This window comes from Rhinichthys klamathensis, unplaced genomic scaffold (genome assembly GCF_029890125.1).
Source record: "Rhinichthys klamathensis goyatoka isolate OS25496 unplaced genomic scaffold, OSU_Roscu_1.1 h1tg000395l_1, whole genome shotgun sequence".
NCBI lineage: Eukaryota > Metazoa > Chordata > Actinopteri > Cypriniformes > Leuciscidae > Rhinichthys > Rhinichthys klamathensis.
In genome coordinates, this window is record NW_026606897.1 from 262,872 (window position 1) to 290,636 (window position 27,765).

Below are 27,765 nucleotides of genomic sequence, written 5' to 3' on the forward strand. Positions count from 1 at the left end.
TGTTCTCTCTTGTCTTGTTGTGTTTGTTCCTGTCCTTCATCCTGATCCACCCTGGCTGCTGCTTTCAAGACCAGGCAGTGAGACTGATACAGCTTTGGTTGCAGCTCAAAGTTTTCAGCCTCTGGTTCCTCAAGCTGATCTCCAGTCATGATCTGGTGCTTCTCCATCTTCTCGATTCTCCAGCATAGCCTTGCCCGGGTCGGATCTCATCTGTCTTCCCTTTCTCCTGTTGACTGCCCTGTCCTACTGTTTGGATCATCCTCACTCTTAGGGGGCTTTTACACTGGGCTCGTTTGCTGCGGTCCGAGCCCGAGCGCGTTTGTTCCCGGCGCCCCCCGCAGCGTTGGTCTGGTTTCACCCTCAACTTGATTCTATCGAACCTTGGTGCGTTTGCGTGCATATTACGTCATCGCAAACGTGCACGGCGCATGATAGAAAACAGAACGCGGGTCAATATTGTGTTTTTTATTAATTCGCTGCTATTATGCGCAGTTGAGTGAACAATACAGGTTTACTGTGCGTGTGTCACATAAGGTGGCCTTCTGCTGCTTTCACGCGCAATGCACGAATACACTGCAGGCTCACTCTCGCTCGTATCCAAGGTAAATCATCAACACTATCATCCCTTACAAGTGTTTTATTTAACTGAAGACATCACAATAAGCTAAAACGCATGCGCAGGTCACTTTACTTCCTGAACAAGTGTGCACCCGAGTCCGTGCTGCTTTCACATTCACGCGAACCGCGGCACGGTGTGGGAGCAACCGAACTCAGACCACCTCCTCCAGGTAGTCTCGGGTTCGGGACCCCAGTGCGCACCCGGATCCCATGACAGCGTTCACATTAGCGATTTTTCATGCGAACCGTGCCCGGTTCCGAACTAAACTGCCAGTGTGAAAGCCCCCTTAACCATCCCTATTGTGCCTTGTCTTGTCAATAAAATTCAATCCCATGGTCATTCTGCATCTAGGTCCTCTTTCTCCATAAGACTGCTGTGACAACCTGACACTTTGTACGTAAATATCAAACCATTTAACTTAAAACTTATAGCTGCTTCCCATCTCTATTAAAATATTGCATTTTTAAATTATATCATCAATCATTTATTTTCAATTTTTATTTGTTTTGTAACTATTAGTTTTGAGAGAAACCTTGTAAATTTACCTTGACATCAGCATTTTTAAATCTTGCTTGATGGGGTCAATAAGTGGCTTAAGAGGGCAAACTTTTTCCTCACAATATAAATATATTCCAGCAATTAACACTTTGACCGCTAACTCTTCCAACCAACCCCTCTCCCCTAATCATAACAAACACTTTTCCTGAGACGTACTGCAAAGCCAAAAAAGTCTCAGATATCAGACTTTAACAACCTCATAGTGTCATGAAAGGATTATGCAAACAGTCATTACATTTGCTGTTATTCATAATTTTTTAGGCTTTAAAAAGATATTTTTAACAATGCTCACAAAAGGAAAATGATCAGAAATAATTTGTGCTCGTCACAACAGCATCATTTTAACAACATTTGTTTTCAGATCCACACTTTTTAAATATTTATTTTTTTATTGTCAAAGGTTTTGTTTTTTCACCACATCATTCCATGACCATCATTCCAGCTCTCTGCAGGTACTGGCGTGAAGTTTCAACGAAATATGTCTCTCAGGCAAACGCAAATCACACAGGATGTGTGTTCCTGTAAAATCCATCACTTTTCCTTGAAGTGGTGTAAATCCTGCTCTTGGCACCAGGCAGTAACATCTATGTTTATGACTCTTGATTCAGGTCGAGCCATTAAGCATGTAAAGGAGGCCATCTTTACTGAGGACGCTGGCGTACGGAGGGGCATTCCTAAAGTGCTGGTGGTGCTCACGGACGGGCGCTCTCAGGATGATGTCAATAAGGTCTCTAAGGAGATGCAGATGGAGGGTGAGTGATCTGAATATTCCTTGAACAAAAATATTCCTTGTTCCTTTCATGTCATATGAATCTAAAAATGAGCATAACAAACAGCAGCATCTGAAAACACCAACTGTCTAGTGGTTTGGTTGTTTCTGTCATTTTAAAAATAAAACTTTAAATGCTGTATTAAAAGTGTTGTCTTGTTTCACTGTAGGTTACATCATCTTTGCCATTGGCTTCGCTGATGCTGACTACGGGGAGCTGGTGAACATCGCCAGCAAGCCTAGCGAAAGACATGTGTTCTTTGTGGACGATCTGGATGCCTTCAAGAAGATTGAAGAACAGCTCATAACTTTTGTTTGCGAGGCTGCAACTGCCAGTACGTCCCTTTGAGAATACACAGAAACTTCCTCTTTCAGTTTGCCTTGATGTGGTATTATAACTTGCTAGTTTTAAGCAATAATCTTAGAAATACGGTATGCTACATTGTGAATGTAATTGGCTATTTTTATTTTTTTATTATTAAGTGACATCCTTCTACTAGAGGAAAGAATCTCTGACATAACAGAATGTTAGTATGAAACTGAATAGGTCATTCAGTATCTGGATTTAAGAACAGAATTGATCAATCGGAAACCAGATCCAGAACTGTCTTTTACAAGTAATGGGTAACACTTGACAATAAAGGTTTCATTTGTTAAAATTAGTAAATGCATTTGCTAACATGACCAGTATATTTTTACAGCATTTATTAATCATTGTTAACGTTCGTTAATAAAAAATTACAATGGTAACATGGTCCACTTTAGGCATTCTACTAACTATAGTGACTTTGCAACTACATGTCATCTAACTCTCATTAGAGTGTTAACTGATTCAGAAGAACTATGCAAGTAATGACATACCTTTGTGAGATTATTAAGAACAAATCAAGTTTAAAGACTTTTTATATTGCAGGGTAATTGCTTTTGGATTACTTTAAGTTCTTTGTTCCGTTTTTCAAAAAGTCTAAAATACAAGTTTGAAATCTAATGCTGTTAAAATGGCTCTAAACAGGAAAATATTTGAATGCATCATTATGTAACGTGCAATTTTCAAAAATCACTTTGTTCTTGGGAATTGATAGGTTTTGCACTTTGTTCTGTTTTTCTTTTTCAGCTTGTCCCTCGGTGTTAATGAGTGGGAACACTTTAGCTGGTAAGACAACAATAAATGCTCCTGGCCCACAGTAACCTCTACACAAAGCACGCCATCACTGTGCTGGGTAGGATAGGATCTGAGGATTTATTTAAAGAATTTATTTAAATCTATCCATCCTCTGTCAGTATTTAAAAAGCCCTTTACTTAATTAGGACCAGTGGGTCATGTTATTCTCACACCATTGTTTAGATCTTGAAAAAGAAAAAAGCACACTTAGTTTTGCTTTGATTTTCCACCTATCTTTCACTAGATGGACAAACATAGTCCCACCCTTAAACTCACACCATTGGTTGAGCCTTTGTTTTAGCCTGATTCAGGCCATGTTTTTACCACAGCCGCTATATGTTTACACTTTTGGGTAATCTTTATTTTTATTTTGAATTATATGTATAATATATTAATGCAATAATATTTTATGTATTTTATAATATTTATAATCTAATTTATTATATAAATATTAAGCTGGCATATTAAAGTATTTTAACAGAGAAAACACTTTAAGACATTTAAAAAAATAGCCCACTGAATTAATCACTTTTCTCGTTATTTAGTTATTTATTAACTTACTAAAATTTGATGTACATACACTACAATACAAACATTTAGGGTCAGTATGTTTTAGTTTTTTTTGTTCTTTTATTCATCAAGGATGAAGGTCAAAAGTGACAGTGATGACTTGTATACTGTTAATAATTCTGAAATTTAAATATTCTACTCAAAGAATCCTGAAAACGCCTTGGTTACGACTGTAACCTCGGTTCCCTGAAGAGGGAACGAGACGCTACATCGATTGACGCTAAGGGAACGCTTTGCGTGATGATGTCTTGAAGCACATGTAAAATCAGTCGTGGTGTGGCGGAACGTCAGAGGTGGGTGACGTCATGAACCAGGAAACTATAAAGCCTGCCCAAACAAAGCAGCGCCAGCTTCTTAAGGTCTGAGCAAGTCGCTAACAGGCACGTATGAGATATGGCAGGTGACGCAGTGTCTCGTTCCCTGTTCAGGGAACCGAGTTTACAGTCGTAACCGAGGCATTCCCTTTCAAGTGAACTCACGCTGCGTCGATTGACGCTTAGGTAACTATACCAACGCCACCATAGCAAGAAGTGTCTGCCCTGTGTGAAATCATAAGAGTAGCACTAGGACGAAAGCACAGAGACCCCAGTGTAGAGTCCAGGTCCAAAGAGTAAAACCTGACAAATGTATGGGGTGAGGACCACCCTGCCGCATCACAAACGTCCTGGAGGGGCACTCTTGACATTAGAGCCTTAGAGGTCGCCATACTCCTATTAGAGTGGGACCGGACAGCCATAGGTGAAGGCTGTCCGGTCGACTCATAAGCAAGTGAGATAGACTCAACCACCCACTTGCTCATTCTCTGCTTAGATGCTGGGGACCCTTTGTTAGGGGGCCCAAAACATACAAACAATTGTTCAGCTTTACGCCACAGGGCAGCTCTGTGGACATGGGCACAGCAGATTGTTCTTTTCTTGGTCCGAATCTTGAAAAGGAGGGAAGGCCTGCAGTATAGATCTTGCCACATTAGTAGGGACCTTGAAAATATAGCCTGTTCTAGGGTGAAGGAATGTTTTAACCATGCCAGGCGCAAATTCTAAGTACGAGGGTGCAACCGACAAGGCCTGTAGATCTCCTATTCTTTTAAGAGATGGGGAGGAGGAACAGAGCTTTCAAAGTAAGAAACCTAGCTGGCACCTCCTCCAAAGGCTCAAAGGGAGCCTGGGAAAGGCCTTGAAGGACAATGGCCAGATCCCATGTCGGCACCCTGGTGCAAGTTGCAGGCCTCAGCCTTAGAGTACCACGGAGGAAACGAGATACCAAGGGGTCTTTACCCAAAGACATTCCACCTAAAGGAATGTGGTAAGCACCTATGGCCACCACATAAACCTTTAAAGTGGAAGGGGATAGACCTGCAGTGAACCGCTCCTGCAGGAAGTCCAGCACTGTACCAACCTGGCAGTTAACTGGGTCCAACTGACAGTCACTACACCATGAAGTGAAGACTCTCCATTTCCTCATGGAGGGAGCTCTTGATTGTAGAATGGTCTCCACAACCTCGGTTGAGAGACCTGTCCCTATGAGCTGGGCCCCCTCAGAGGCCAAGCCCACAGGTTCCACAGTTCTGGTGAAGGGTGAATGATTGAGCCCTCTTGCTTGGGACAGAAGGTCCCTCCTGACGGGTAACTCCAGAGGAGGCCCGTCGAGGAGAGACACTAAATCTGGGAACCAAACTCTGCCCGGCCACCGCAGGGCTATAAGAAGTAGGCATACATGGTCCCTGCAAACTCTCCCCAGAACTCCCGGGAGCAGAGCGATCGGGGGTAAAGCATACAAACGTAGCCTCGGCCATGTTTATACCATTTCATCCAGTCCGAGAGGAGCTGGATGCGTGAGGGAGAACCAGAGTAGACAGTGAGACGTCTCTTAAGACACAAACAGATCCACTTGAGCCTGGCCCAACACCCTCCATATCTGCTCCACCACCTCGGGGTGGAGCCTCCATTCCCCGGGCCTCAGCCCCTCTCTCGACAGGATGTCTGCTCCTATATTCTGGACTCCAGGGATGTAAGCTGCTCTGAGTGACAGCAGCTTCCTCTGAGACCACAGGAGGATTTGGTGCGCCAGTTTGCATAGCGGACGCACAAACCCCCCTGATGATTTATATGGGCGACCACCGATGTGTTGTCTGTGCGGACCAACACATGGTGGCCCCTGAGGTCTGGGAGGAAAATCTTGAGAGCAAGAAAAACAGCCAACATCTCTAGGCGATTGATGTGCCAGGAGAGATGATGGTCCCCCATAGACCCTGAGTCGAGTCTTCTTCCAGGATTGCTCCTCAGCCCGTGAGGGAGGCATCTGTCGTTAGCATCCTGCGATGACAAGAAGCTCCCAACATGGGGCCCTGGGACAGGAAGCAAGGTTTCTTCCACATAACCAGGGCACGTAGGCATCGCCGCGTAACCCTGATCATGTGAAAGGGCTTGCCCCTCAGGGAAAACCCTTTGGTCCTGAGCCACCACTGCAAGGGTCTCGTGTACAACAGGCCAAAAGGTATCACGTTGGACGCTGCTGCTATCAGACCCAACAGTCTCTGAAACTGTTTGACAGTGAGTGACTGGCCTAGCTTCATTCTTCTCACTGCTGACAGGATAGACTCTATGCGTGCCGGTGATAGGCATCCCCGCATCAACATAGAATCCCAAACCACGCCCAGATAAGTGGTCCTCTGTAGTGGAGAAAGCACACTCTTTTTTTTGTGGCATTTAACCATAACCCCGACTCTCTCATGTGAGCAAGAACGACATCTCGATGCCGAACCGCCAACTGATGCGACTGAGCCAGAATCAAGCCAGAGTGAGCCAGAGTCAATGTAGTTCATGATGCGAATACCCTGCAGACGCAGTGGCGCCAGAGCTGCATCTACGCATTTCGTGAAAGTGCGGGGTGATAGTGCTAGGCCGAACGGAAAAACTCGATATTGGTATGCTTTGCCCCCGAAAGCAAACCTCAGGAACTTCCTGTGATATGGAAGGATGGAAATGTAAAAGTATGCATCCTTGAGATCTATCATGACAAACCAGTCCTCGGATCTAATCTGTGGCACGATTTGTCTCAGTTTTAACATTTTGAACTTTAGCTGCATGACTGATTCGTTCAGAACTCTCAGATCCAAAATGGGACACAACCCCCCATCCTTCTTTGGAACGATGAAATACCGACTGTAAAACCCGGTTTCCCTGCTGGAAATTCCCCTTCATTGGCCTGCGCCCTCGGACGTCAGGACATTTTCCCCGCAGCCTTCTTAGAACGGTTCTCAGATCCGTCTTACCTAGGGCTGCACGATTAATTGCAATGAAACCGCAACACGATTTAGTAAATGCTGCTTCATCTGAACACCAGAGGGCGCTCCCAATCAACACCAATTGTTTTTACTATGGTTTCACACACATTCACTTTTTGAAACATTGAGACACGGACGTACCTAATACAAATAAATAAAACATCTCCAGTTAACTAGCAGATCATTCATTTAGTTCGCTATTTTATAAGAGATCTAGCGCTAAAATCTGTTGTTTTTTAAATCAAGCTGAGCGCTCGTGTCCGCTGCTATCAGTTGCATGGACGACGCGCTGCGCGAGTTGCGCAATCTTCACTCGGACGCGCGTTTCAATCTATCGCCGTTGCGGAGACTCTTTATTCATTCCGGTGAAATCACAAAATAAAATGCACACAAACATGTCCCTGCTTGATATAGGCTGTAACCACTGATGAACATAGGCTATTCAGTTTTGATGAAAAAAAAAAAAAAAAAAAAAAAAACTAGCCTACGAGTGCGCGAATTAGAACCACTGATCTATATAATGAGATGTTCCTGATTCACCATCGTCCGTCGCGTCTGGCCTCTGAAAAAACCTTTTAAGGCTAGCCTGCCTGGGCCTGGCCATATTTGAAACGTCTCACTCAGTCGTTCGTTGTTTAGGTCTATATTACAGCCGTTCTAGGCGTGCGCTTTATTTGAAATGCAGCATGCGATGTTGTTTAATAACTTTCAAACGGTAGAGCTTGTTCCTTTATAACCTAGCCAAAGGTCGGTGTATTTTTGCTTTATACATTTTAGGCTTATTCTCAAATTCATATTGTGTTAGGGGGGCGGGATTATTACGCAATTTTAATCGGACAATTTGACCGGAGGGATTTAATTTTGTCGGACATTTCATTTTTTTCACGGCCAATATCCGGTAATTACCGGACAACGGAAACCCTGGTGTGGAGATCGGGGAAAAACGGAAGGCCCCGGCATTGAGATTGTGAACGAGAGGGCAGGAAGCGTTCATCTAGCTTGCTTTTTGAACGAACGTCCTACTTATCAGCTGGCCAATCGATGCTTAATCTTTCAACCGCTCTCGTTACAACCTCAACAAGCTCCTCAAAAGCATGAGACTGAGGTGGCGAATCCTCAGTATCTCCTGCTTCGACACTGCAGCTATCCAGTTCTGGAACTGGATGTTGTTAGTGTCGGCCCTTCAATCATGGCGGAAGTAACCGCAGTGCGTGCTTCCAAACCCTGAGAGAAGGCACTGGTTCTGTCAGGTTAAGGCAGAGATAAGGCTGGGCCCGTCTCTAACCTCGCTGACACATCCATTTGCGAACCCCAAGTCTGAAGCCTCCACTGTGGCTCGGCAGCAGCGGGACCTGAGCCTTGGGGAAAGAGAGCCTGAGCATCCTCATGAAAGAACGCCAGGCGGGATCGGAGTGTCCACATTGGAAGCACCTCGCAGTGCTCACAGCCAGCACCCTCGGGCGCTGACTGTGCATGCTCCTCACCCAAACATGCAACACAGAACATGTGTGTCCTCACCCGTTAAATAGCACGGGCAGGGGTGCACACACAGTATGAACTGCTGCTGCTTACTCGCCATAATTTACTATAGTGACAATACAACACCAAATAGACAAGAGACAGTTTTACACAGAGCGCTTGTGAAGACACTGAAGCTAGCGCTGCTTTGTTTGGGCAGGCTTTATAGTTTCCTGGTTCATGACGTCACCTGCTTTTGATGTTCTGCCACACCATTGGTCTGATTTTACATGTGCTTCAAGACATCATCACGCAAAGCGTTCCCTTAGCGTCAATCGACACAGCGCGAGTTCCCTTGAAAGGGAATTGTTTTTCATGTTTTCCACAAAAATATTAAGCATCACCACTGATTTCAATATTTATAATAATTGGTAATGTTTCTTGAGCAGCAAATCAGCATATTAAAATGATTTCTGAAGGATCAAGTAATGATGCTGAAAGTTCAGCTTTGCCATCACAGGAAAAAATGACATTTTAAAATAGTAATAACATTTCACAAAATTACTGTTTTTCCTAGTTTTAATTAAATAAATGCAGCCTTGGTGAGCTTAAGAGACTTCTTTCAAAAACAAACTATTTAAAGGTGGTGTTCTTTAGATTAGAATACTTGAAATTTTTCTGTTGTCCTTTGCAGGTTTCCGTATGATGGAGATGTTTGGTTTGGTTGAGAAGCACTACAGCAGTGTGCAAGGTGTCTCAATGGAGCCTGGGACTTTCAACAGCTTCCCCTGCTACCGGTTGCACAAGGACGCCCTCGTCTCCCAGCCTACCAGGTGTGTGTGTGTGTGTGTGTTTCTGTATGTGAGAAAGCATACCATTACGCTCAACTGAAACTCTGAAATGAGAAAAATGTTGGTTAGCAGTAACACGTCACCTGTCAAATCAAAGCCGTAATAAAGATTGAGTTTAATTCAATCTAGATGAAGCGGTTTAAGATAGTAGGAATAGATTAGCCCCTCACTTACAAGCAATATAAAGAGCGATCGGGCTTCTGAGCACTGACCCTCCCCTGCATGTGGTAATATTTAGATTAGGTTCACTTTCCTGCGCTCAGGGGGAATGTTGTTATTACAGTGGAGGGTTTCATCATAAGGGTCTCCTCTCCTGTAAATCTCGCAAACCACAGCCTCATTTTAAGTTGCACTCAGGCAGCTGGGAATTACTACAACACTGTTATTATGATAATCTCATCTGTGATTATGAGAAAGGCCAATGACTCACAGGGTAATGGCAGCGCTTTGGATACAGTTCACATTTGTTCTTTAGTGGAAGGTGCTCATGAAGTAGAATATCTGTTTTACTGGCTGTGCTGTTTCTATTGCAGTACTCAACAGAGATAATTGTTTCTTTTCACTTTTTATTATTGATCTACGTTTATTTTATTTGTTTGTTTTATTGTATTAAATTTCAGTGCCTGTGCTGTTATATTTTTCACTGATAATTTTGTTTTGACTGTTACAGCATTACAGCATTTGTGCCATGTGGGTGTATTGGAATGGTTGGAGGGATATATAGAATAAACATTTTTTGTTCTTGTTGAGACATTATAAGAGTGGTATGTCTCTCTTTTTATTAAAGGGATAGTTCACCCACAAATGAAAATTCTGTCATCATTTACTCACCCTCATGTCATTCCAAACCCATAAGACTTTTGTTCGTCTTCGATACACAAATGAAGATCTTTTTGATGAAATCTGAGAGATTTCTGTCCCCCCATAGACAGCTACGCAACTACCACTTTGATGCTTTAAAGAGGTCATAAAGAGATCATAAAAAATAATCCACATGAATTGAACGGAGAGACATGTTAGCTTTATATGATGAACAGAATGAATTTAGGCTTGGTCACAGGCAAACAGAAATAAATAGTCTGATGCCAAATCCGATATCTGGATGAATTGTTCAGTACAGAGCCATGAAAATAGTTATCGGCTTATTAATTAGTGTCCACATTTGAATAAGTTGTTCTTTTGTTTAGGTGAATAGTGGGAACGCACTCAGTTTAGTTTTGCACCTCTAAAAAATAAAAATAAATGAATAAATAACCTGTTTCAAGCATGATGTGAATGAGTTCATAGAGATACCCATAATTGTTTTCCAAAAACTATGATTTATGTTTACAGGTATCTACATCCTGAAGGCCTTCCCTCCGACTACACTATATCTATGCTCTTTCGCATACTGCCCGAAACTCCTCAGGAGCCTTTTGCATTGTGGGAAATCCTCGACAAAAACAATGAGCCACTGGTGGGCATTATTCTAGACAGTAAGTATTACTCTTTTTGATGAACCTTATACCCGTGTGCAGTCTCAACATAAAATCTTTTGAGAAAAAAAATAATTAATTGAATAATTATTTAATGATTATTTAGATGTTTTCTTTTTTCTTTTTATCAATTAAATGTTTTTCAAACAGTGGTTCTTAACTGGTGGGTCGAAACCCAAAATGGTTCACAAACAGATAACTGCTAAGTGCAAATAATAAAATGCAACCAACTATATGCAAAATTACACTGGCAAAAGATATGGGCTTATTCGCTTTCATAAAGGAGAAGAAAACACTTGCATTTGTTGTTGTTATTGGTGTTAATGGCTGTGTGTCTAATCAAACTCTGTGGTCCTTTGGTACAAATTATGCAGATTCTGTATTTTCAAATACCATATACAAATTTACACAAGGTAAAAGAAAATAATACAACCAAGACTGCATTAATATGGGTTTAAAATGAGAATAAACATGATTTGTGCCTACCACAATGCATAAATGATTCGCTGTCGAGAGCATGAAAGCACTGTAACATTTTTGTATAATAAATAATTGTGATACTGTGTGGAGTCATCTTAGTCCTGAATCAAAACCAGTTGAGAACTGCTGACTTAAAAGACCCTTGAGTTAAACATTTTTTGTCTTTCTTCAGACGGAGGGAAAACGTTAACCTTTTTCAATTACGACTACAAGGGTGAATTTCAAACGGTGACTTTCGAAGGAACTGAAATTGAGAAGATTTTCTATGGCAGTTTCCATAAGGTCAGTCTTTCTCCCATTTAATGTATGATCCAGCTATGACTGTGATTAAAGAAACTGTACAGTCATTAGTGTTTCGGTCTCATGGTTGAGGTTTTCTTTTTCTTGTCAGGAGAGTCATGATTTATGCTGGACCAAAGTTTATGTTAATTCATGCTACAACCAGTCAGTGTGCCAAATGACCAAATACAGCTGAATACACTAATTTCCCTTTATAAAGTTACCTCATTTTCTTCATAGTTGTGCCTTGACTGTCATAACTGAATATCGCTTAGTATATTTTAGTTGTCTGCTTTGCCTCATTCTCACCTACTTATTTTCGGTTTTGGACGCAAGACAACTTTTTCTGTCATATAAAATTTAACTTTATCCGAATTTACAGTGAATTCACAATGCTCAAACAGTTATTGGTTAGTCACTGTAACAACCAATATCTGTTACCTTCAGATTTCATCTCTACATTTTACATTCTATACATTTTGTTCAAAACAGAAAAAAAAGAAAAAAGAAAAAGATGTTTCAGCCATGTTTCTGAAACATCCACCAGGGATTTTCAATTATTATTTCACCCAGGGCATGCGCTACAGAGTTCTGACAGTATGAAAATGGCTTATGATAGCCCTGTCCTGTTCATTTTATGTATTCTTTCTTCACATCCGTGCTGTTGAAGAGCTCTCTATCACTCTTCCGCCCTTCAGTCGTCTGTCTGATGTATTCCAAGACTCTGTGTGTTTCTGGTTATAATTCCCTTTTCCTGCCAAGTGTGTTTTACCTTTGAATGCATGACAAGCCGTCCGCAGCCTTTGATGCCGTGGCGTGTGTTTTTATGAGCAAGTATTCTCCTGACATCACTTATGATGTGTTTGTTGGGTAATCCCTCTTGGCAGAGCTCGTCAAGATTAGGAGTCTGTGAGTAATACAGATTACTTCAGCACTGTCTCAGCTCCGGATTCTGAATTAATAAATAAATCTCGTCTCATCTAAATGCTGAGGAATAAGCAGGATTTAGAAACTTCAGAATTTCTCCTGTTGTTTTTTTTAAAATCGCTCGTTCAGTAGTTTTCTGAATTCAACTTTCGTACTTTTTTTTGTGTAGCTATGAATGGGATATTCTCAAATTATGACAAACATGTCTTTTGAATTTTCACTCATAAAAAGTCAAATAGTCAAGAAACTCCATATAAAAGATTACTTAAAAAAATATATCAAGATACTTAAAAATGCATTGTCCCTTTCATCTGCTATTCCACTTGTATGACATTATAAGTCAGCAGTTTTTTCCCCTCTTATTTAGTTTTACTAGAGTAAACTTAACTATTCATTTTATAGTGTTATTTTGAAAATACAAAAACATTATAGAAAAGTACTTTCAAGTTCAAAATTTAAATGTGTGTTTTTACTGACGCTTATTAGAATTCTTAAATTATTGTTTTTATCTTTTATATGACAACACATTCTTCATTTGTGAAATAAAATAATAAAATGAATAAACAAATGTCAAATTATCCTTTATAATTAGTATTAATTAAAATAGACACCCATAATCCACTTTGAAAACATTAACATTTTGTAAATCAGAAAATCTATTGTTTGAGAATGACCCAAATACGCAATATGAAAAATAAACACAAAGCTGACATAATAATAATAAATATATATATAAAGGAATGTAAAAAAAAGAAGGGTATTAATATTCATATTGCATAAATATACATAAATAAATATACTAAAATGTAATAAACAAACTAAAATAAATGAGTATTTATACTTTTATTACCTAATTTATGTATAAATTTTTTTTCACATTTATTTATCTATTTATACATTAATTTATTTCCACATTTATTTGTGTATTTGTATTTATGTCTACATTTATTTCCACATTTATTTATTTCTACATTTATTTATTTTCACATTTATTTGTCTGTATGCTAATGAGGGGGCTTGTTTTACCTCAGACATCAGCAATTGAGCTCAGAGTGGCAGTACTGAAGCTTTGAGACCACAGTGACACGAAAGTTATCAGATCTGTTGAAGATGTGGTTTCTGTTTATGTGTGCCAAGACATTTTAGAAATCCCAACTGGACGATGTTTTACGGCCATGTCCAGGATATAGAGTATGTATGGTCACCCAATATACATAAATTTAGGGTGATATTAAATGACTTAAACTTTAATATAAGATATCGGCCATATTGTCATTCATTTCCCTGTGTGAATTGCAAAGGCTTGCGTTTCGTTTGGTCACACCACAAGGTGTCACTGTGGCCTCAAAGCTTCCGCACTGCCACTCTGTGCTCGATTGCTGATGTCTGAGGTAAAACGTGCCCCCCTCATTAGCATACGGACAAAGAAATGTAGAAATAAATAAATGTCAAAATATATATATGTAGGCATATATACAAATATACATAAATAATTGTGGAAATAAATAAATGTATAAATACATGTGGAAAAAATACAATCATACATAAATTAGGAAATAAAAGTATAAATACTTTTTTTTTTTTTTTTTTTTTTTACATTTCTTTGTATATTTATTAATTTATGTATTATTATTTCAGATTTGAAATTCCATAAAACACAAACTAAGACATGCTACAGTAATTTATCTCTATTTGCATTAGAGTGAGCATTCAGCACACAAACTAAAATAATCTGCTTTATAGAGTGAGGCTACCGCATTGAGTCGGCGCGGTTTCATTTTGTAGTTGCTAATGAGATTTGTATTCAGAGCTTTGTGGCTAAAGCAGTGAGTTTATCGGGCTACAGCTGAATCTGATTTCCACATTGTAAACCCTCTTTGCATGGCAGTCGCTGTCCTCAATACTGCTGACCTCATATAACTTGAGTTGTTATGATAGCTTTTAAACAAAACACCCGACTTGGAAGAGATCCTGATGATGTGAGCAGAGGGTCTAGGACTCTTGTCGGGGCTCTATTAAAAATGCCCCGTTCCTCTCAACCATGACTTATTTCGCACTTTCTGAAGCCAGAGCTCAACAGTTGTAATTTTGCAAGGTAGTGAAAGGAAATCATGTAGATACTGTGACGCATAAGATATTTCAGTGGCTCATCTTAAGGATGTTATTTTGTACTATTGTCATGCTGTTTGTGTGCATTTCGAATCAAGGTGAGAACTGTGTTAGAATACATTTGGAGGAAGTGCTGACACGAGCACTTTTGAACCGAGTGAAACAAGGCTACTCTGACAACACTTGTTGTTCATAAACAGAAAGAAGGCATGAAGAAATATAAAGATACATGCAATAGATAATGTGTAATCATTCATATCATGTGCTTTCTTTTATAACACACTAGCTTTCTGGGTGTATCAGTATTGAGAGCATAGCTATTCATTTACCTTTAATTTTTTTTTCTTTAAAATTTTTTTATTTAATTAAATGTGTCATTGGCGTTACATTGTGTGAAAGATTTATAGTGGGGAAAAACTATTAAAATGTATTGATTTTAGTTCATGATAAATTGTGTGAGTTTTGAGATGATATTGACACCATCTAAGTGACTTTTTTTTTATCCAATCAAAGTGAAGCCAAATTTTCTTTTATGGTAAGTAATAATATCAAGAAAACTGAACTGAATTCAAAACTTCTTGCTCAACCAGCTTTTTGCTGGTTAACAGCATGGTAGTATGGAATCTGCCCTTATTAGAGTATTAAATGATATTTAATTAGAAGTTGACCATGAAAATTGTGTTGGTCTTTTTGTTAGACCTGAGTGCGGCGTTCGACACACTGGACCATGTCCTTCTGTCAGAGCGCCTTGTGTGTCGGGGTAAATGGACTAGCCTTGCGTTGGTTCCTATCTTACCTGTAGGGTAGGACATTTGCAGTAAAGATTAGGAATCATTATTCTACTGCTCCTATAAGTTTTGGGGTACCTCAGGGCTCTATTTTAGGGCCGTTACTTTTTTTCCTTTACATGATTCCGCTGGGCTCTATATTTAATAAATATGGTATTTCATATCATAGTTATGCTAATGATACGTTTTTTTTTTTTTTTAAGCAGAAAGTAATGTGGCTGAAAATTCTACGCTGGATTGCCTTGAGGAGGTGAAATGTTGGATGAACTAAAATGTTCTAATGTTAAATGACAAAAAGACCGAAATTGTAATTCAACCCTTATGTTCTTATGTTAATCAATTTTTTGTATTCATTGTTTGTGTATGAAATGTGTTTATTTTCTTGTACTGTAGTTTAGTATGCTTTTATAGCTTTTAAAGTGCTTTATAAATAGCTGTTTGATTGATTGAACAAACTAGACCTGCACCAAAGCAGCATGAATCAGCTTAGATTCATTAGATTTCACACAGTTTATTTAGAAAGAAAACTTGCCTATTTTTTCTTGCACATCAAAAAAAAAAAAAAAAATTATTGTCCATATTTGTGCTATGTGCCGATTGGGAGGTTTTGCTTGTTGAAGGCCGATTTATACTTCTGCGTCGGACCTACGCCGGAGCCTCTACGCTATAGACTACGCGTTGGTTTTCATTTATACTTCTGCGTCGCTGTCCGCGTTGACGCGCAATTACACATGCAGAGGGAATATGTGAAACCTGAGGGAGCGGTTCTAGCAGACCAATCACAGCGCTTGCGTCCGCGTAGAATTGACCTGTTGTTACATTTTTGGAGAGGTGCGCGTCAGGGTACGCCGAAGGGTACGCGCGCTACACACAGCCTACGACGTAGCTACGGCGGGAGGTCGACGCAGAAGTATAAATTGGGCTTTAGTAGTTCAGTACCAGTTTAGTAGCCATGCAAAGCCGGGTACAGAATAACAGTAGTCTGGCTGTAAAGGCTTATTTCCACAGACCGAACAAATGCTAATAAATGGTGACACTTCACGTATTCTAAAGTGTTTGGATTTAGACAGGTGCAGAGTATTTAGAGATCTAGAACATAACAGTTGTTTTCACACTGTCCCAATCACCAACCTGGTTAAAGGAGACTGATCCAACAAAACCCAACAACCACTGTTCTTTGCCATTTGTTTGGGCAGTGTGAATTAGAAAAGACATCAGACTGTAAATAGGACATAACTGTGAATAAGCATCTTTGTTTTTTGTTTTGTTTTGTTTTTTGTTTTTTTTGTGCTTCTTGGCATTGCTATCCAGTTGTACACACTTTCAGATATGCCTCTCAGAAGCTTTGGTATAATCCTTTCCTTATTTTCGGATAAAGAAGGAATAGATTTCCTGACTTATAATTCAAAGAGCATTGGCCTTTTTTTTTTTTGTATAATTTGAGCTTAAGTAGGGCGATTTTTAATACCATTCTTGTCAGGTTGTAATTGTTTTGATTGTGTTTTTTTTATGTTATTTAAACTTAATTTTGACAGAAGTTTAATATATTTAATATATCTCTTTTCCCCTTCAAGCATATAGGACTGTATTTGCAGGACTTGAAATAGCTGCCTAGGGGTGTTTTGAATATAGCCATTGAGTGAACTAACTTTCCTTAAAGAGGCTTTGTCTCTAATGCTTGCCTGGGTCTGTCCCTTAGGCCATAAAAACAGAGACTCCACTGATCTGCCAATAACATCTATTAAATCTGTAAAGAAAAGAAAAGTTGAGGAAAGGCAAAAAAGACCAACAAACATTGGGTGAAAAAGGTTTTCTTGAGCAGTTTTTGTCTTCTGTTGTTCAAGTAAACGCAACACAAGTTAAACGTGCATAATATTTTATATTAGCATAAACATAAACCTCAATTAATGCCTTTTGCTTAAAACAAGAACATAACTATTTGCAAATGTCTTAATGTCTTGTCTAATTGTAACATCTTGTGTAATCTTCTCAGTAAGTATGCTTGTATATGTTTGCTAGGAAACCCCCAAAAAAAATTTCCATCCATCCATCCTCGGTTTAAAAATATTGTTTATAATTTTTAATCAAATAAATTATGTTTTTAAAAACATAAAATAATACTTTCAAATATAAATAAAAACTATTTGCCAGTGTTCTTAAGATCTTATGTAATTTTGCTTCTCAGGTGAGAATGCCACTATATTTTTACTTGGAAAACAAGTAAATACGGAAAAATACGGATTAAGAACCAATCATTCCTTGTTTAAAACGGGGACAGGAGCAGTTGTCTTCGATAGTCATGAAGCCTGAAATGGGCCAGTTCATCATGTTGAAAACAGAATTATCCTGAAATTGATCACGAGGCAGATGTGACCGGCAGCGGCTGAGCTGAAATAGGAGCGATGCTGACCTCTCATTCCCTTTTGCCACTCCTGCTTAGCAGATCATCATTACCACCGCCAGACCAGCTCAGACACATTCATAAACACTCATAAACACTCTCAGCACCACTCTCAGGTTAAACACATGGAGCACATGGACCCGTCCTTGTCTAAACGGCATGTCACTGCTGCAGCTGCAGAATCTAATTGGGTTTCATTGCAGAAACACCTGCCACTCAGAAAATGGAAGGTGATATTCAGTATGAAAATCCATATTTGCCAAAACACATGCATACCGCCTCACAGACTTAACCAAATTAAGTCTCAGGCTGTTTTTTTCTACCATGATAGAGAAGTTTAATTTCTAAGTATTAAACAGCCTCCCTTCATAATGTTTTATAATTGACGTTAATGTGAGACTTCACAATAATGAGCTTGGTCTGAGTCTGCTATCAGCCCGCCTGTCTGACAGCGCACTCACACTTACAATTGCATCCAGTGAACTGGAGAAAATTGAGTTTTAGACCCCAAATCCATTAACAGGCAACGTGTGCTGTCTCGTACTGAAATCGACTCTGACATACAAATATGAACTTTTGCTAACTCTATTTTAACTTCTGTTTTAGTTTTTGTGGTCGTTCTGGACACAATTACAGTTCTCTACAGTTATCTGACTGCAGTGTAGTATGGAATTAACAATTGCACATTGTAAAACAGGAGAGATGGCAATGTTGATTTGGTTTCCATTGTGCTTATTAATAAACTTAAATGTTACTGTAAGATTTACTAGAAAGTCTCAGTGAAATTGGAAAAGCCTTTAACCATGTCAAGCCTGAAAAATCCTTGAAATTGAACTATTTTACTATCGTCTACATAACAGGTGATTTATTTTTTAATTGCTTATGTGTCACATCAGGGTTTTATAGTTATTTATTGATCACCACTTTTTTTTTCTTTCTTTTTTTGCATTTCTAATTTTTTAATAATTTCTGTTCATTCAATTTAGCTTTGTGGTAGTAAAAATATGTGGTAAAATATATAAAAATGTTAATTGAACTCAATATACCTCAAATAAATATCAAAATAAATGCCTCAAATGTGTGAAATATTAAATAGTCATCGCTAATTAATTACCTAAATAATTCTTTTTAAATAGCATTAATAATATTAAAGTTATTCTTGCTGTTCTTTATCAAAATGAGCAAAGGTTTCTCAGCAAAAAGACATGCATCTTGATAAGAAGGAAGATATTTTGGAAATGTTATTAAAAGTCCCTCTACTTCCTGAAGAGCATTGCTAACGATCAGCTTTTTGATGTTAACATGGTGTTTCAAGATGAATGATAAATAGTGATTAGCAATGTACAATGTATGTCACTGTAATGGTACAAGCCAAAATAAACCCTCTTTAATCATCAACATCAATTCCTTATGCTGTTACTATATGCACCATTTTGCTTAAATAATTATAGTCTATCAGTTTCAGCTAAACTTTCTATATCAATACATCCCTAATAGTCATTAATCATTGCAAATTCCTTTTTATCTCGCCTAGCTTCATGTGGCCATCAGCAAAACCGCAGCTAAAGTGGTGATCGACTGCAAAACGGTTGGAGAGAAATCCATCAATGCCGCAGGTAACATCACCATTGATGGAGTGGAGGTTCTGGGACGCATGGTCCGCTCACGTGGAAGGAGAGAAAACTCGGCGCCGGTAAGAGCAAACACATTCAGGCTCAATCCTACAGGACAAGTCTTGCCCAAGCCTAAAAGAATCACCCATTTAAGCCCATAACAGGACAAGCTTTTGTCTCATACAGACACAAAGAACTTGGTATACAAGTGAGGGAATGTTTCTGAGGAATCTTTGTTTGGAGTCTGCTAATTATTAGAGATGGTTGAAACTTTGAGGCTTGAAGGCACAAACGTCCTCTCAGATTCACCCGTATAATTGTTAGGATGTGGAATTCAAAGCATGGGCAATCAGTGTAAGATAGTAAATACAGACTTTATGCCTTTTGGTTTTTCCATCAGAATGTGTGGATCATTGTGTCTAATTGTGTAGGACTGCGTCTGATTTTATCCTCCTCCGAGGGTGCCGGCACAACTGATGAGACTAATTGTCTTTGTAATTATGCCGGTGGGGGTTGTAATGTGAGTTTGTGTGGAGTAAAAGTTTAAAAACTATTAGAATCAGTCATTCAGCCCAAACAAATAACCAGACGCATCTCAAGCACGGCTGTAAGTAAACGGATGAAGTTTCTGCTTATTTAGATTTCATTCATTTGCAACAGTGAGCCCCATAATTTGTTTAGACTTCATACAATGGTTGTGTTGATAAGATTTATATAGCATTGATTGCTAAGTAAGAGATTACAGTTCAATAACCGTATATACTGTATGCTCTGTTTGTGTGTGTTTGTATTATCCTTTCCACAGTTTCAGCTCCAGATGTTTGACATAGTCTGCAGTATATCATGGGCCAGTCGGGATAAGTGCTGTGAGCTCCCAGGCTTGGTAAGAGTGAACAAATGATATATTATTCAATATATCCGTTTTATATGATCAGCAAACTGTACAAGCCACATTCTAATTAGCTTACATTAATACTGCAGTTCTGTCAGCGGTGAAGCCCAGGGAATATCAGATATTGAACCCCAAACATCTTGAGCATGTGAAATTTTAAATGTACAGAATAACTTAATACCAGCACCCCCATCGCTGAGGTTCACTTAGAATTGATTATTAATGCATTCATTAGTGTGACTGCTGTTGATAAGCATGCACTGACACTACAATTTTGGCTTATTTATTTGGCTTTATTAAATAAGCGTGGATTAGAACCGCTAGGCGAACTATAGATTCAGGAATTTATCCTCTTTGCCTCAAAATCTTCTGAGTGCACTGTTAAAAAATAATCTGTTAAATTACATTAAAAAACTGGCAGCTGTGGTTGCCAGAAATTGTTTTGTCAAAAATGTTTTCGGAATTACGGGATTCCTGTAAATTTTACAATTTAACCATATATTTTATTAAAGGGATAGTTCACCCAAAAATGAAATTTCTGTCATCATTTACTCACCCTCATGATTTTTTTTTAAACCTGTGTGAGTCTCTTTCTTCTGTTGAACACAAGAGAAGATATTTTAAAGAATGTTGGTAACCAGACAGTTGACGGGACACAGAAGAAATAAACTCATATACTGTAGGTTTGGAACAACACAAGGGTGAGTAAATGATGACAGAATTTAAATTTTTCGGTGAACTATACTTTTAAGTGAAAAATACCTGCTTCAACTACCAAAATCTGAAACGAAAAGTTTTTTTTTTAAATTATTATTATTATGAGAGAAGTAAAGATAAATTTCTCAAATTGAATGTCACAAGTTCTGACTGTTCTTAAGTTCTGACTATGTTGTTGTTTATTTCAGTTTTGACTTGGAAATGAGCAAAGAGTCCATTAAAAAGTAATGTTATGTTATTTAAATAACGTAGATTGAAGATCAAATCTTTAAAGTAAATCTTTTAATAATCACATTAGTCTTCAAATGACTAAGCTAAAAAAGAAAAAGAAAATTACCATTATTAATGGTTTTATGGACATCAGTATCGTCATACATCTGATACCTCAGTGATGACACTTTTTTTGTCCTTTTCCTGTCTCTTTTTGTCTGCTTTTATAATCCTGACAGAATGTTCTTTAAGTAATCTCAAATCAGCCATTCTGGCAATTGTCCCTAACTTTAAAGATCCATGACCAATCTACAAATAATTAAATTATGTAGTCTTGTAGCAGACAAATAAACTTGGTCCTCCATTGATAGGAAGAACAATATCTCCCGATCGCTTGCTGTGTTTGTGCGCTTGCGAATTAATGACTTGAGGGAATTGCACAGACACCCATGGTTGACTTGGATAAATAAAGTTCCATTAGATTCCTAGGAAATAAGCTGGTGTTTGAAATGTTGTACGACATGTTGTTTTGTTTGTGCTTCCCTCAGAGAGTAGAAGAGGACTGTCCTGCCATGCCCCATGCCTGCACCTGTGCTCAGGACAGCAAAGGACCACCTGGACCCTCAGGGCCACCGGTAAAACCATTACACCAACCAAGAACAGTGGTACTAAACTAGATCAGAGTGGGGACCGGGGAGATTTGTAACACAGGGTTGTAACATAATCAGTTTAACTAATTAGAAATGAGGTACAGAGGTGCCAGGGGCTCTGAGGAGACAATTTTTGTTAGTTTTTTGTCCAAAAGTATGATTCACAGGACAAAACAACTTTTTTGAGACAATAAAGTAACATTTCTTGTCTGGTTTTACAAAATAATGATTTGCAGTCATGTTAATGAATGTTATATTACAGAACTAGAATCAATAAATGTATGAATATAAATTTCATAAATTCTAAGTCTATTTTCTATTAATGTTACATTTCAAATATATCAAAATCTGAGATATTTGTGCAAAAAACAACTTGTCGATCCCAAAAACTTCTTTTTTTTAGCATAAAAGCTAGCTGACAGGGCTACTCTAGTTGACAAAATTGCTCTCACACTCCAACATAAAAGCTAGCTGACATACTTTACCTGACAAAACTCACTTTACTACTCTAGCATAAAAGCTCTGACAAACTTGTTGTATTTTACCATAAAAGCTAGCTGACTTATTTTAGCTCACAAACTTGCTTTCTTTTGCCTTAAAGTTCGCTGATATAGGCTACTTTACCTGACAAACTCTAATAGCACAAAGGCTAGCTGACAAACTTGCTATCATACTTTAGCATAAAAGCTAGCTGACATACTTTAGCTGACAATTTACTATAGTTTTTGTTTTATATAACAGCTTTTACATGACAGTGATCAGACTCCAGGAACATTTCAGTGTTTAGTGTCTTTCCCACAACAATAATGGTTCATGGCTTGTTCCTTGTGTGGATCGAACCAGAAACTTTTATGCTTTTATCCGTAAGCACACCACTCCTCTTTATGGAAAAACACAGAACGTGTTAAGATAGCGCATAAAGCGATTAGAGATATAAAATGAAATGGAAAGACTATGTAAGATATTGAGAAAAAGACCTAGCATTAGATTGCTCAATTCAACCCGTGCTGCAGGTTGAACTCAATATGGCGGGAACAAATAAATGAGCTCATTTGGAAGGCAGCATCGTATGCACCCTGAGGGAAAATGTATTTCTGAGGCCTCGAAAAGGCCATGGTTTATAAACAGCAGTTCTTTTGAGAAAGTCATTACGAAAAGATCGATTTATCAAAACCGATTAGTCCACTCCTGTCCTGTCTGCGTTTATAGATTCCTTCATCCATACAAGCCCATTTCCATGACCAAGAGGAAAACGATTTCATTTCAGTTTTATATATATTATTCCTGCATCTTGATATTAATATTACTGTCATGTGTTCTGAAGCCTTTCCTATGATCACATGTATCTCTCAAATTAATATTAATGCTGTATTCTCTGCTTCCACTGTCACCAGCAGGTTTTGTTAAGTGTGTTTTGAGCAAGCTCATGAATCAAATCCATGATAAGAACTACCTTATTGCAGCCGCTGCCACTGGGGATGCAATTAAAGTAAACACAGGAAAAGGAAGACAGGGTTAAATTACTCGTGGTTGCCTGCAGCAGTGAGGGCAAGAGTTTATGAGGGTCATAAGCAGGTGGGATATTGTTTGAACTAGGTCAGGGATACTCTCTACTGAACTACAGGCAGATTCCATTTCACTGATATTTTGAACTATTGATTTTTGCGTTTTGAACTATTGACTAAACATTTTGATAAAGCAATTAGTTTGGTTTAATAAATAGACAGTAGCTGTGGACCAAAACCTTATGAACTGCCTACTGTAACATAGTCCATTGAATGCGAGTTGAACAGAATTCATGTGCAGTTTGTTGAAAACGTGAACAGTTACAAAAGACGTGACGTGATGTAAACCTGGACTTGACTTGACAAACTCACCAAACAGCGGGTTATATGAACAATACTAGACAAGAGAACAATGGGGACATGAGGGCTATATACACATGGACTAAAGGAACACCCTGAACGCAATGATAAAGACAATAAACCAATGACAACATAGGACACATGACAAGGGGAGCACATGGCAGGATCACATGACAAAAGGGGAGCATATGACAAAACCAGGAACATGACAATGGGAAAACTTCAAAATAAAGGATATGAAACATGAACATAAAAAAAAAGGAAAAAAAAGCAAAACCAAAGTGACACCTACATAGTGGATATTTTAAAGAAATTCAAAGGCGTGAAGGCAGTTCCGAAAGATAGGGATCTCAAATAGGTAGTTCACCCATAAATTACAATTATGTTGTCATTTACTCACCCTCATGTCATTTAAAACCTGTAATATATACTTTCCTTTGAGTTTTTTCCTCCATACAATGAAAGTCCAATGCTGTTTTAGCCACCTCTGACTTTCATTGTATAAAACATTTGAAAATAAATTGAAAGTTTGCTGAGCCCCCTTAGTGGACCCCGGCCCCTTGGTTGAGAACCACTGTATTAGAGTATTGTGCTGTTACCTTAGCAACATACTAACATCAAACTCTGTTGAAATCAATTGCTAGTGTTGAGTTTCATTTGTGGTGATGTAGCGTTCCAAATCAGTCCCATATGAGGATCCATAATAGTTAGCACACTGCCTATGTAGGCATCAAGACAGCTCACTATGCTTTGGAACAGAGCTAGAGACAAGAGTTTAAAATTGCTGTCTTAACATATACCTCAGCTCTGGTCATTAAAAAATGTATTCAGACTCTTTCAATTTGTGTTTATCTAATTGTGTGTGTCTGACTCCCAGGGCGGTCCTGGTATCAGGGGTTCAAGAGGAGATCGGGGGGAGCCAGGCTTGACGGTAAAGTACACATACAGTATGCTTCCATAGTATCCCATATGCTGGGCCACCCAGAGTTGTCATGATTTGCCAAATAGACAACAGCTCAAAATGCGAAAATACACACAATGCATGTGCCTCCATGTTGTTTTTGGAAGGTGCAAGTGAGTAAATCTCACTCTCTCGCTCAGATTTTTCTAAGAGCTTGCTTTGTTTATTTGTATCTCTTCGTCCAGCTGTAATTTCCTTTACAGTAATGCCCCTCCAGATCCGGTGTCCATGTGCAGAATGCATAATACTCTAGTCCAAATAAAGCCATGCTGGGACAGACATCATTTCATTTCATTGCTCCAAAGTTTTATGTAAACTTGGTCTAAATGGCCATCGATAAGAAGTTTGTCACAAGCTAGACTGTGACGAGTGTCTTTTGCTTCCTTGATTATTGCATTCCTGATGGAGAAGGAGACTGCAGGGCATTCACACTTTGTTTCAGCAGCCCGGCTGGTGGTAGGCCTGAAACGTTACGTAATTATATTGAGGAAAATAAACCCGGCAATGAAACCATGATGATTTTATAATGAAGTTATGTTTATTAAGATAACGTCCAAACTTAATGTTCAAGGGGCCTCATGGGCCAACCGGTGAGATCGGACCTTCAGGACCGCAGGGGCCACCGGGCCCTCAGGGGCCAAATGGACTGTCCATTCAGGGGGCACCGGTAAGTTTCCAGGGTCCTTCATTTCTTCTGAGTACTTGGATTGTTACACAGAGTTTGTTTATCTTTATTTTCTTTTTGCCTTTTTTCTTTTTCAATTCCTTTCTCTTCAGGGGGCTCCAGGAGAGAAAGGAGAAAAGGGTGAAATAGGTCTGCCAGGTCCTCAGGTATGGAAAAAATATATCGCCCGCATGTCTCATCAGCACTCACGACAGCTTTATAACACCCACACAGTCTCTCGTTAGCTAACCCCATCCCCTCGGTTAGAGAGTTATAATTATCACAGTGCCATGCGTGTCTGCGTATGTGTAGCTCATGACTGATAAGTCGTGCATGTGTGTGTCTGTATGTGCAGCTTATCTTGAAAATTGTCTCACAGAAAAGAGAACATACAAATATAGATAATGTCCTTCAGTTGGCTGCCTAATAGAATGAGCTAGTGTCTTTATGAATTACTCAACTCTCCTGAACTCAGCTTAGAAACTTGCTTGTTAGCGCAGGAAGTCTGCTAGGGAGAAGTGTTGGAACTGAGATGCGCTTCTGTGAAATAATCACAAACATTTGAAGCCGGCAGGAGGAAATATATGATTTATTAGAAATGACTTTTGGAATTTCTCATCTTCAGAATATAAAACAAATATTATTTGATCAGTTTTCAACTGACAATTTGGCTGTAACTGTGTAGCGAATTGTGTAGCATTAACCAAGTTTTAACTCGTTACTGTTTTTAATAGCAAGAATGTCATTAAAAAAGCAACATTTTGAGCAAAAAAAACATGTTTTCAAAAGAAAATTGAAAAAGCTTCTTTTTTTTTTTTTGACTACAATATTTTCGATATTATTATTATAGTATTGGTTTCTTGTTGATTGTCCCAAAATGTAAGGTAATATGCTGTTCCATGTGGCTTTAACTGGGAAACATATGTGCAAACATCAAATGGGACTTGAAGAGTTTTCATTTATAATTTACACTACTGTTCAAAAGTTTGGCATGCATGAATTTGATCAAATGTGACAGTAAAGCTATTTTTAATGTTACAACAGATTTCTGTTTCAAACAATTGGTTCTTTTGCTGAGCTTTTTATGAGCTATTTATCAAAGAATCCTGAGTATTTTTTTTTATCAGTTTCCACAAAAATATTATGCAACACAACTGATTGAAAATTTCTTGAGCATCAAATCAGCATATTAGAATGATTTCTGAAGACTGTAATAATGATGCTGAAAATATGAATGATAATACGGTATTATTGTGTAATATTTCACAGTAGTTTACTGTATTTTTTATCAAATAAATTCAGAAATGCAGCCTTGGTGAACATAAGAGACTTCTTTTAAAAACATTATAAAATCCTATCGACCAACTTTTGAAAGGTAGTGTACATTGTAGAACCAAACTAGGGTTGAATTTTTCATTTAGAGAGATAGTTCTCAAAAACGACTACTTGAATACTCGGGTGTGTGGGGGGCAGGCATGTCCATCATTTAGATAATGAAAATATTTTAATATAAAACATAACTTGAGTTCTCGTGCATATCCCCAAACCAAACCCAGACAAGCGACTCTACCTACTCATTCCAATCCACCACACGCCACTGCCTAATCATAAGTGTTTGACAACTGTCAATTGACAATCTTATTTTAGAGAGAGTCTAATGTGCCTAAACTCAAAAGACAGGCAGGCTGGAATTCATATCTTTGCCTCAAGCCGATGTCTTAGACTTTTATGCTTCCAAAGCCTCTTTCAGAAGCTTGTTAAAATTCTCCCTCTCCTGCGACAAGTGCTGGTGTTTAGTTTTCTGCTGAAAGTGTCACCAAAAGGCTTCTAAAACATTCACAGTGACAGTTCCATTTGTTGAGGAATGACTGTTTGATGTGAAGCCAATGACAACCACTCAAGAAAAATCCCCTGGAGTTCTCTAGTCTATAGGGTGATGAAAAGAACATCCTGGCTTTTCCAGTGGTCAAAGTACAAATACACACACATACGTTCCTCAGCCCTCCAGTATAGACGTCTTGGCCTGAGATGGATATCCTCCTTTAAGCGGAGGGGCCATCTGCACCCTCGCTTCTATTAGCACCAGGTATTGAGTTCTTTCAGAGTTATGTTGGCAGTGAGGAGGAAGTGGTCTTTGCCGTACTGCAGAAGAGACGCCGAGTTCTCACTCAGGGCTAATCTATCCTGTCAGCCTGTGAATTATATTTATTGGCTGCTGGTTTCCAGTCCTCCAATATCATGCGCCGCATCTTCTCCTCAGTCTGTCTCTGCCGCTGGCACTGAGAGCCCAGTATAAAATACTGTTAGGAATGCCCTCACACACAGTTTCAGAATTACGAGTCCACTCGTGATAAACCGAAGCCCTTTTTAGCCTTTGCGACAGTGAGTGTGTGGTGCTGATATATGGGGTGGTGTTGAGTTGAATGTTTTGAATTTGTAATATTGTAGCTGAAGCGATGAAATA

The 27,765-nt window shown here is 38.8% G+C and overlaps 1 protein-coding gene across 10 annotated transcripts in view; it reads left to right on the plus strand.

Moving 5' to 3' along the window:
• The window catches only part of col14a1a (collagen, type XIV, alpha 1a), a 166,406-nt gene that overhangs the window by 115,735 nt on the left and 22,906 nt on the right, over positions 1-27,765 (plus strand). For 7 of the 10 annotated variants that reach the window (XM_056234439.1, XM_056234440.1, XM_056234438.1 and 4 more), the window contains 13 exons: positions 1,786-1,929; positions 2,117-2,281; positions 3,061-3,099; positions 9,114-9,252; positions 10,603-10,745; positions 11,398-11,507; positions 19,264-19,422; positions 20,148-20,225; positions 21,710-21,796; positions 24,554-24,607; positions 25,049-25,093; positions 25,209-25,304; positions 25,415-25,468. In XM_056234439.1, the coding sequence (XP_056090414.1) occupies positions 1,786-1,929; positions 2,117-2,281; positions 3,061-3,099; positions 9,114-9,252; positions 10,603-10,745; positions 11,398-11,507; positions 19,264-19,422; positions 20,148-20,225; positions 21,710-21,796; positions 24,554-24,607; positions 25,049-25,093; positions 25,209-25,304; positions 25,415-25,468 (1,313 nt within the window). The other 3 variants (XM_056234442.1, XM_056234447.1, XM_056234446.1) reach the window with 2 other exon arrangements.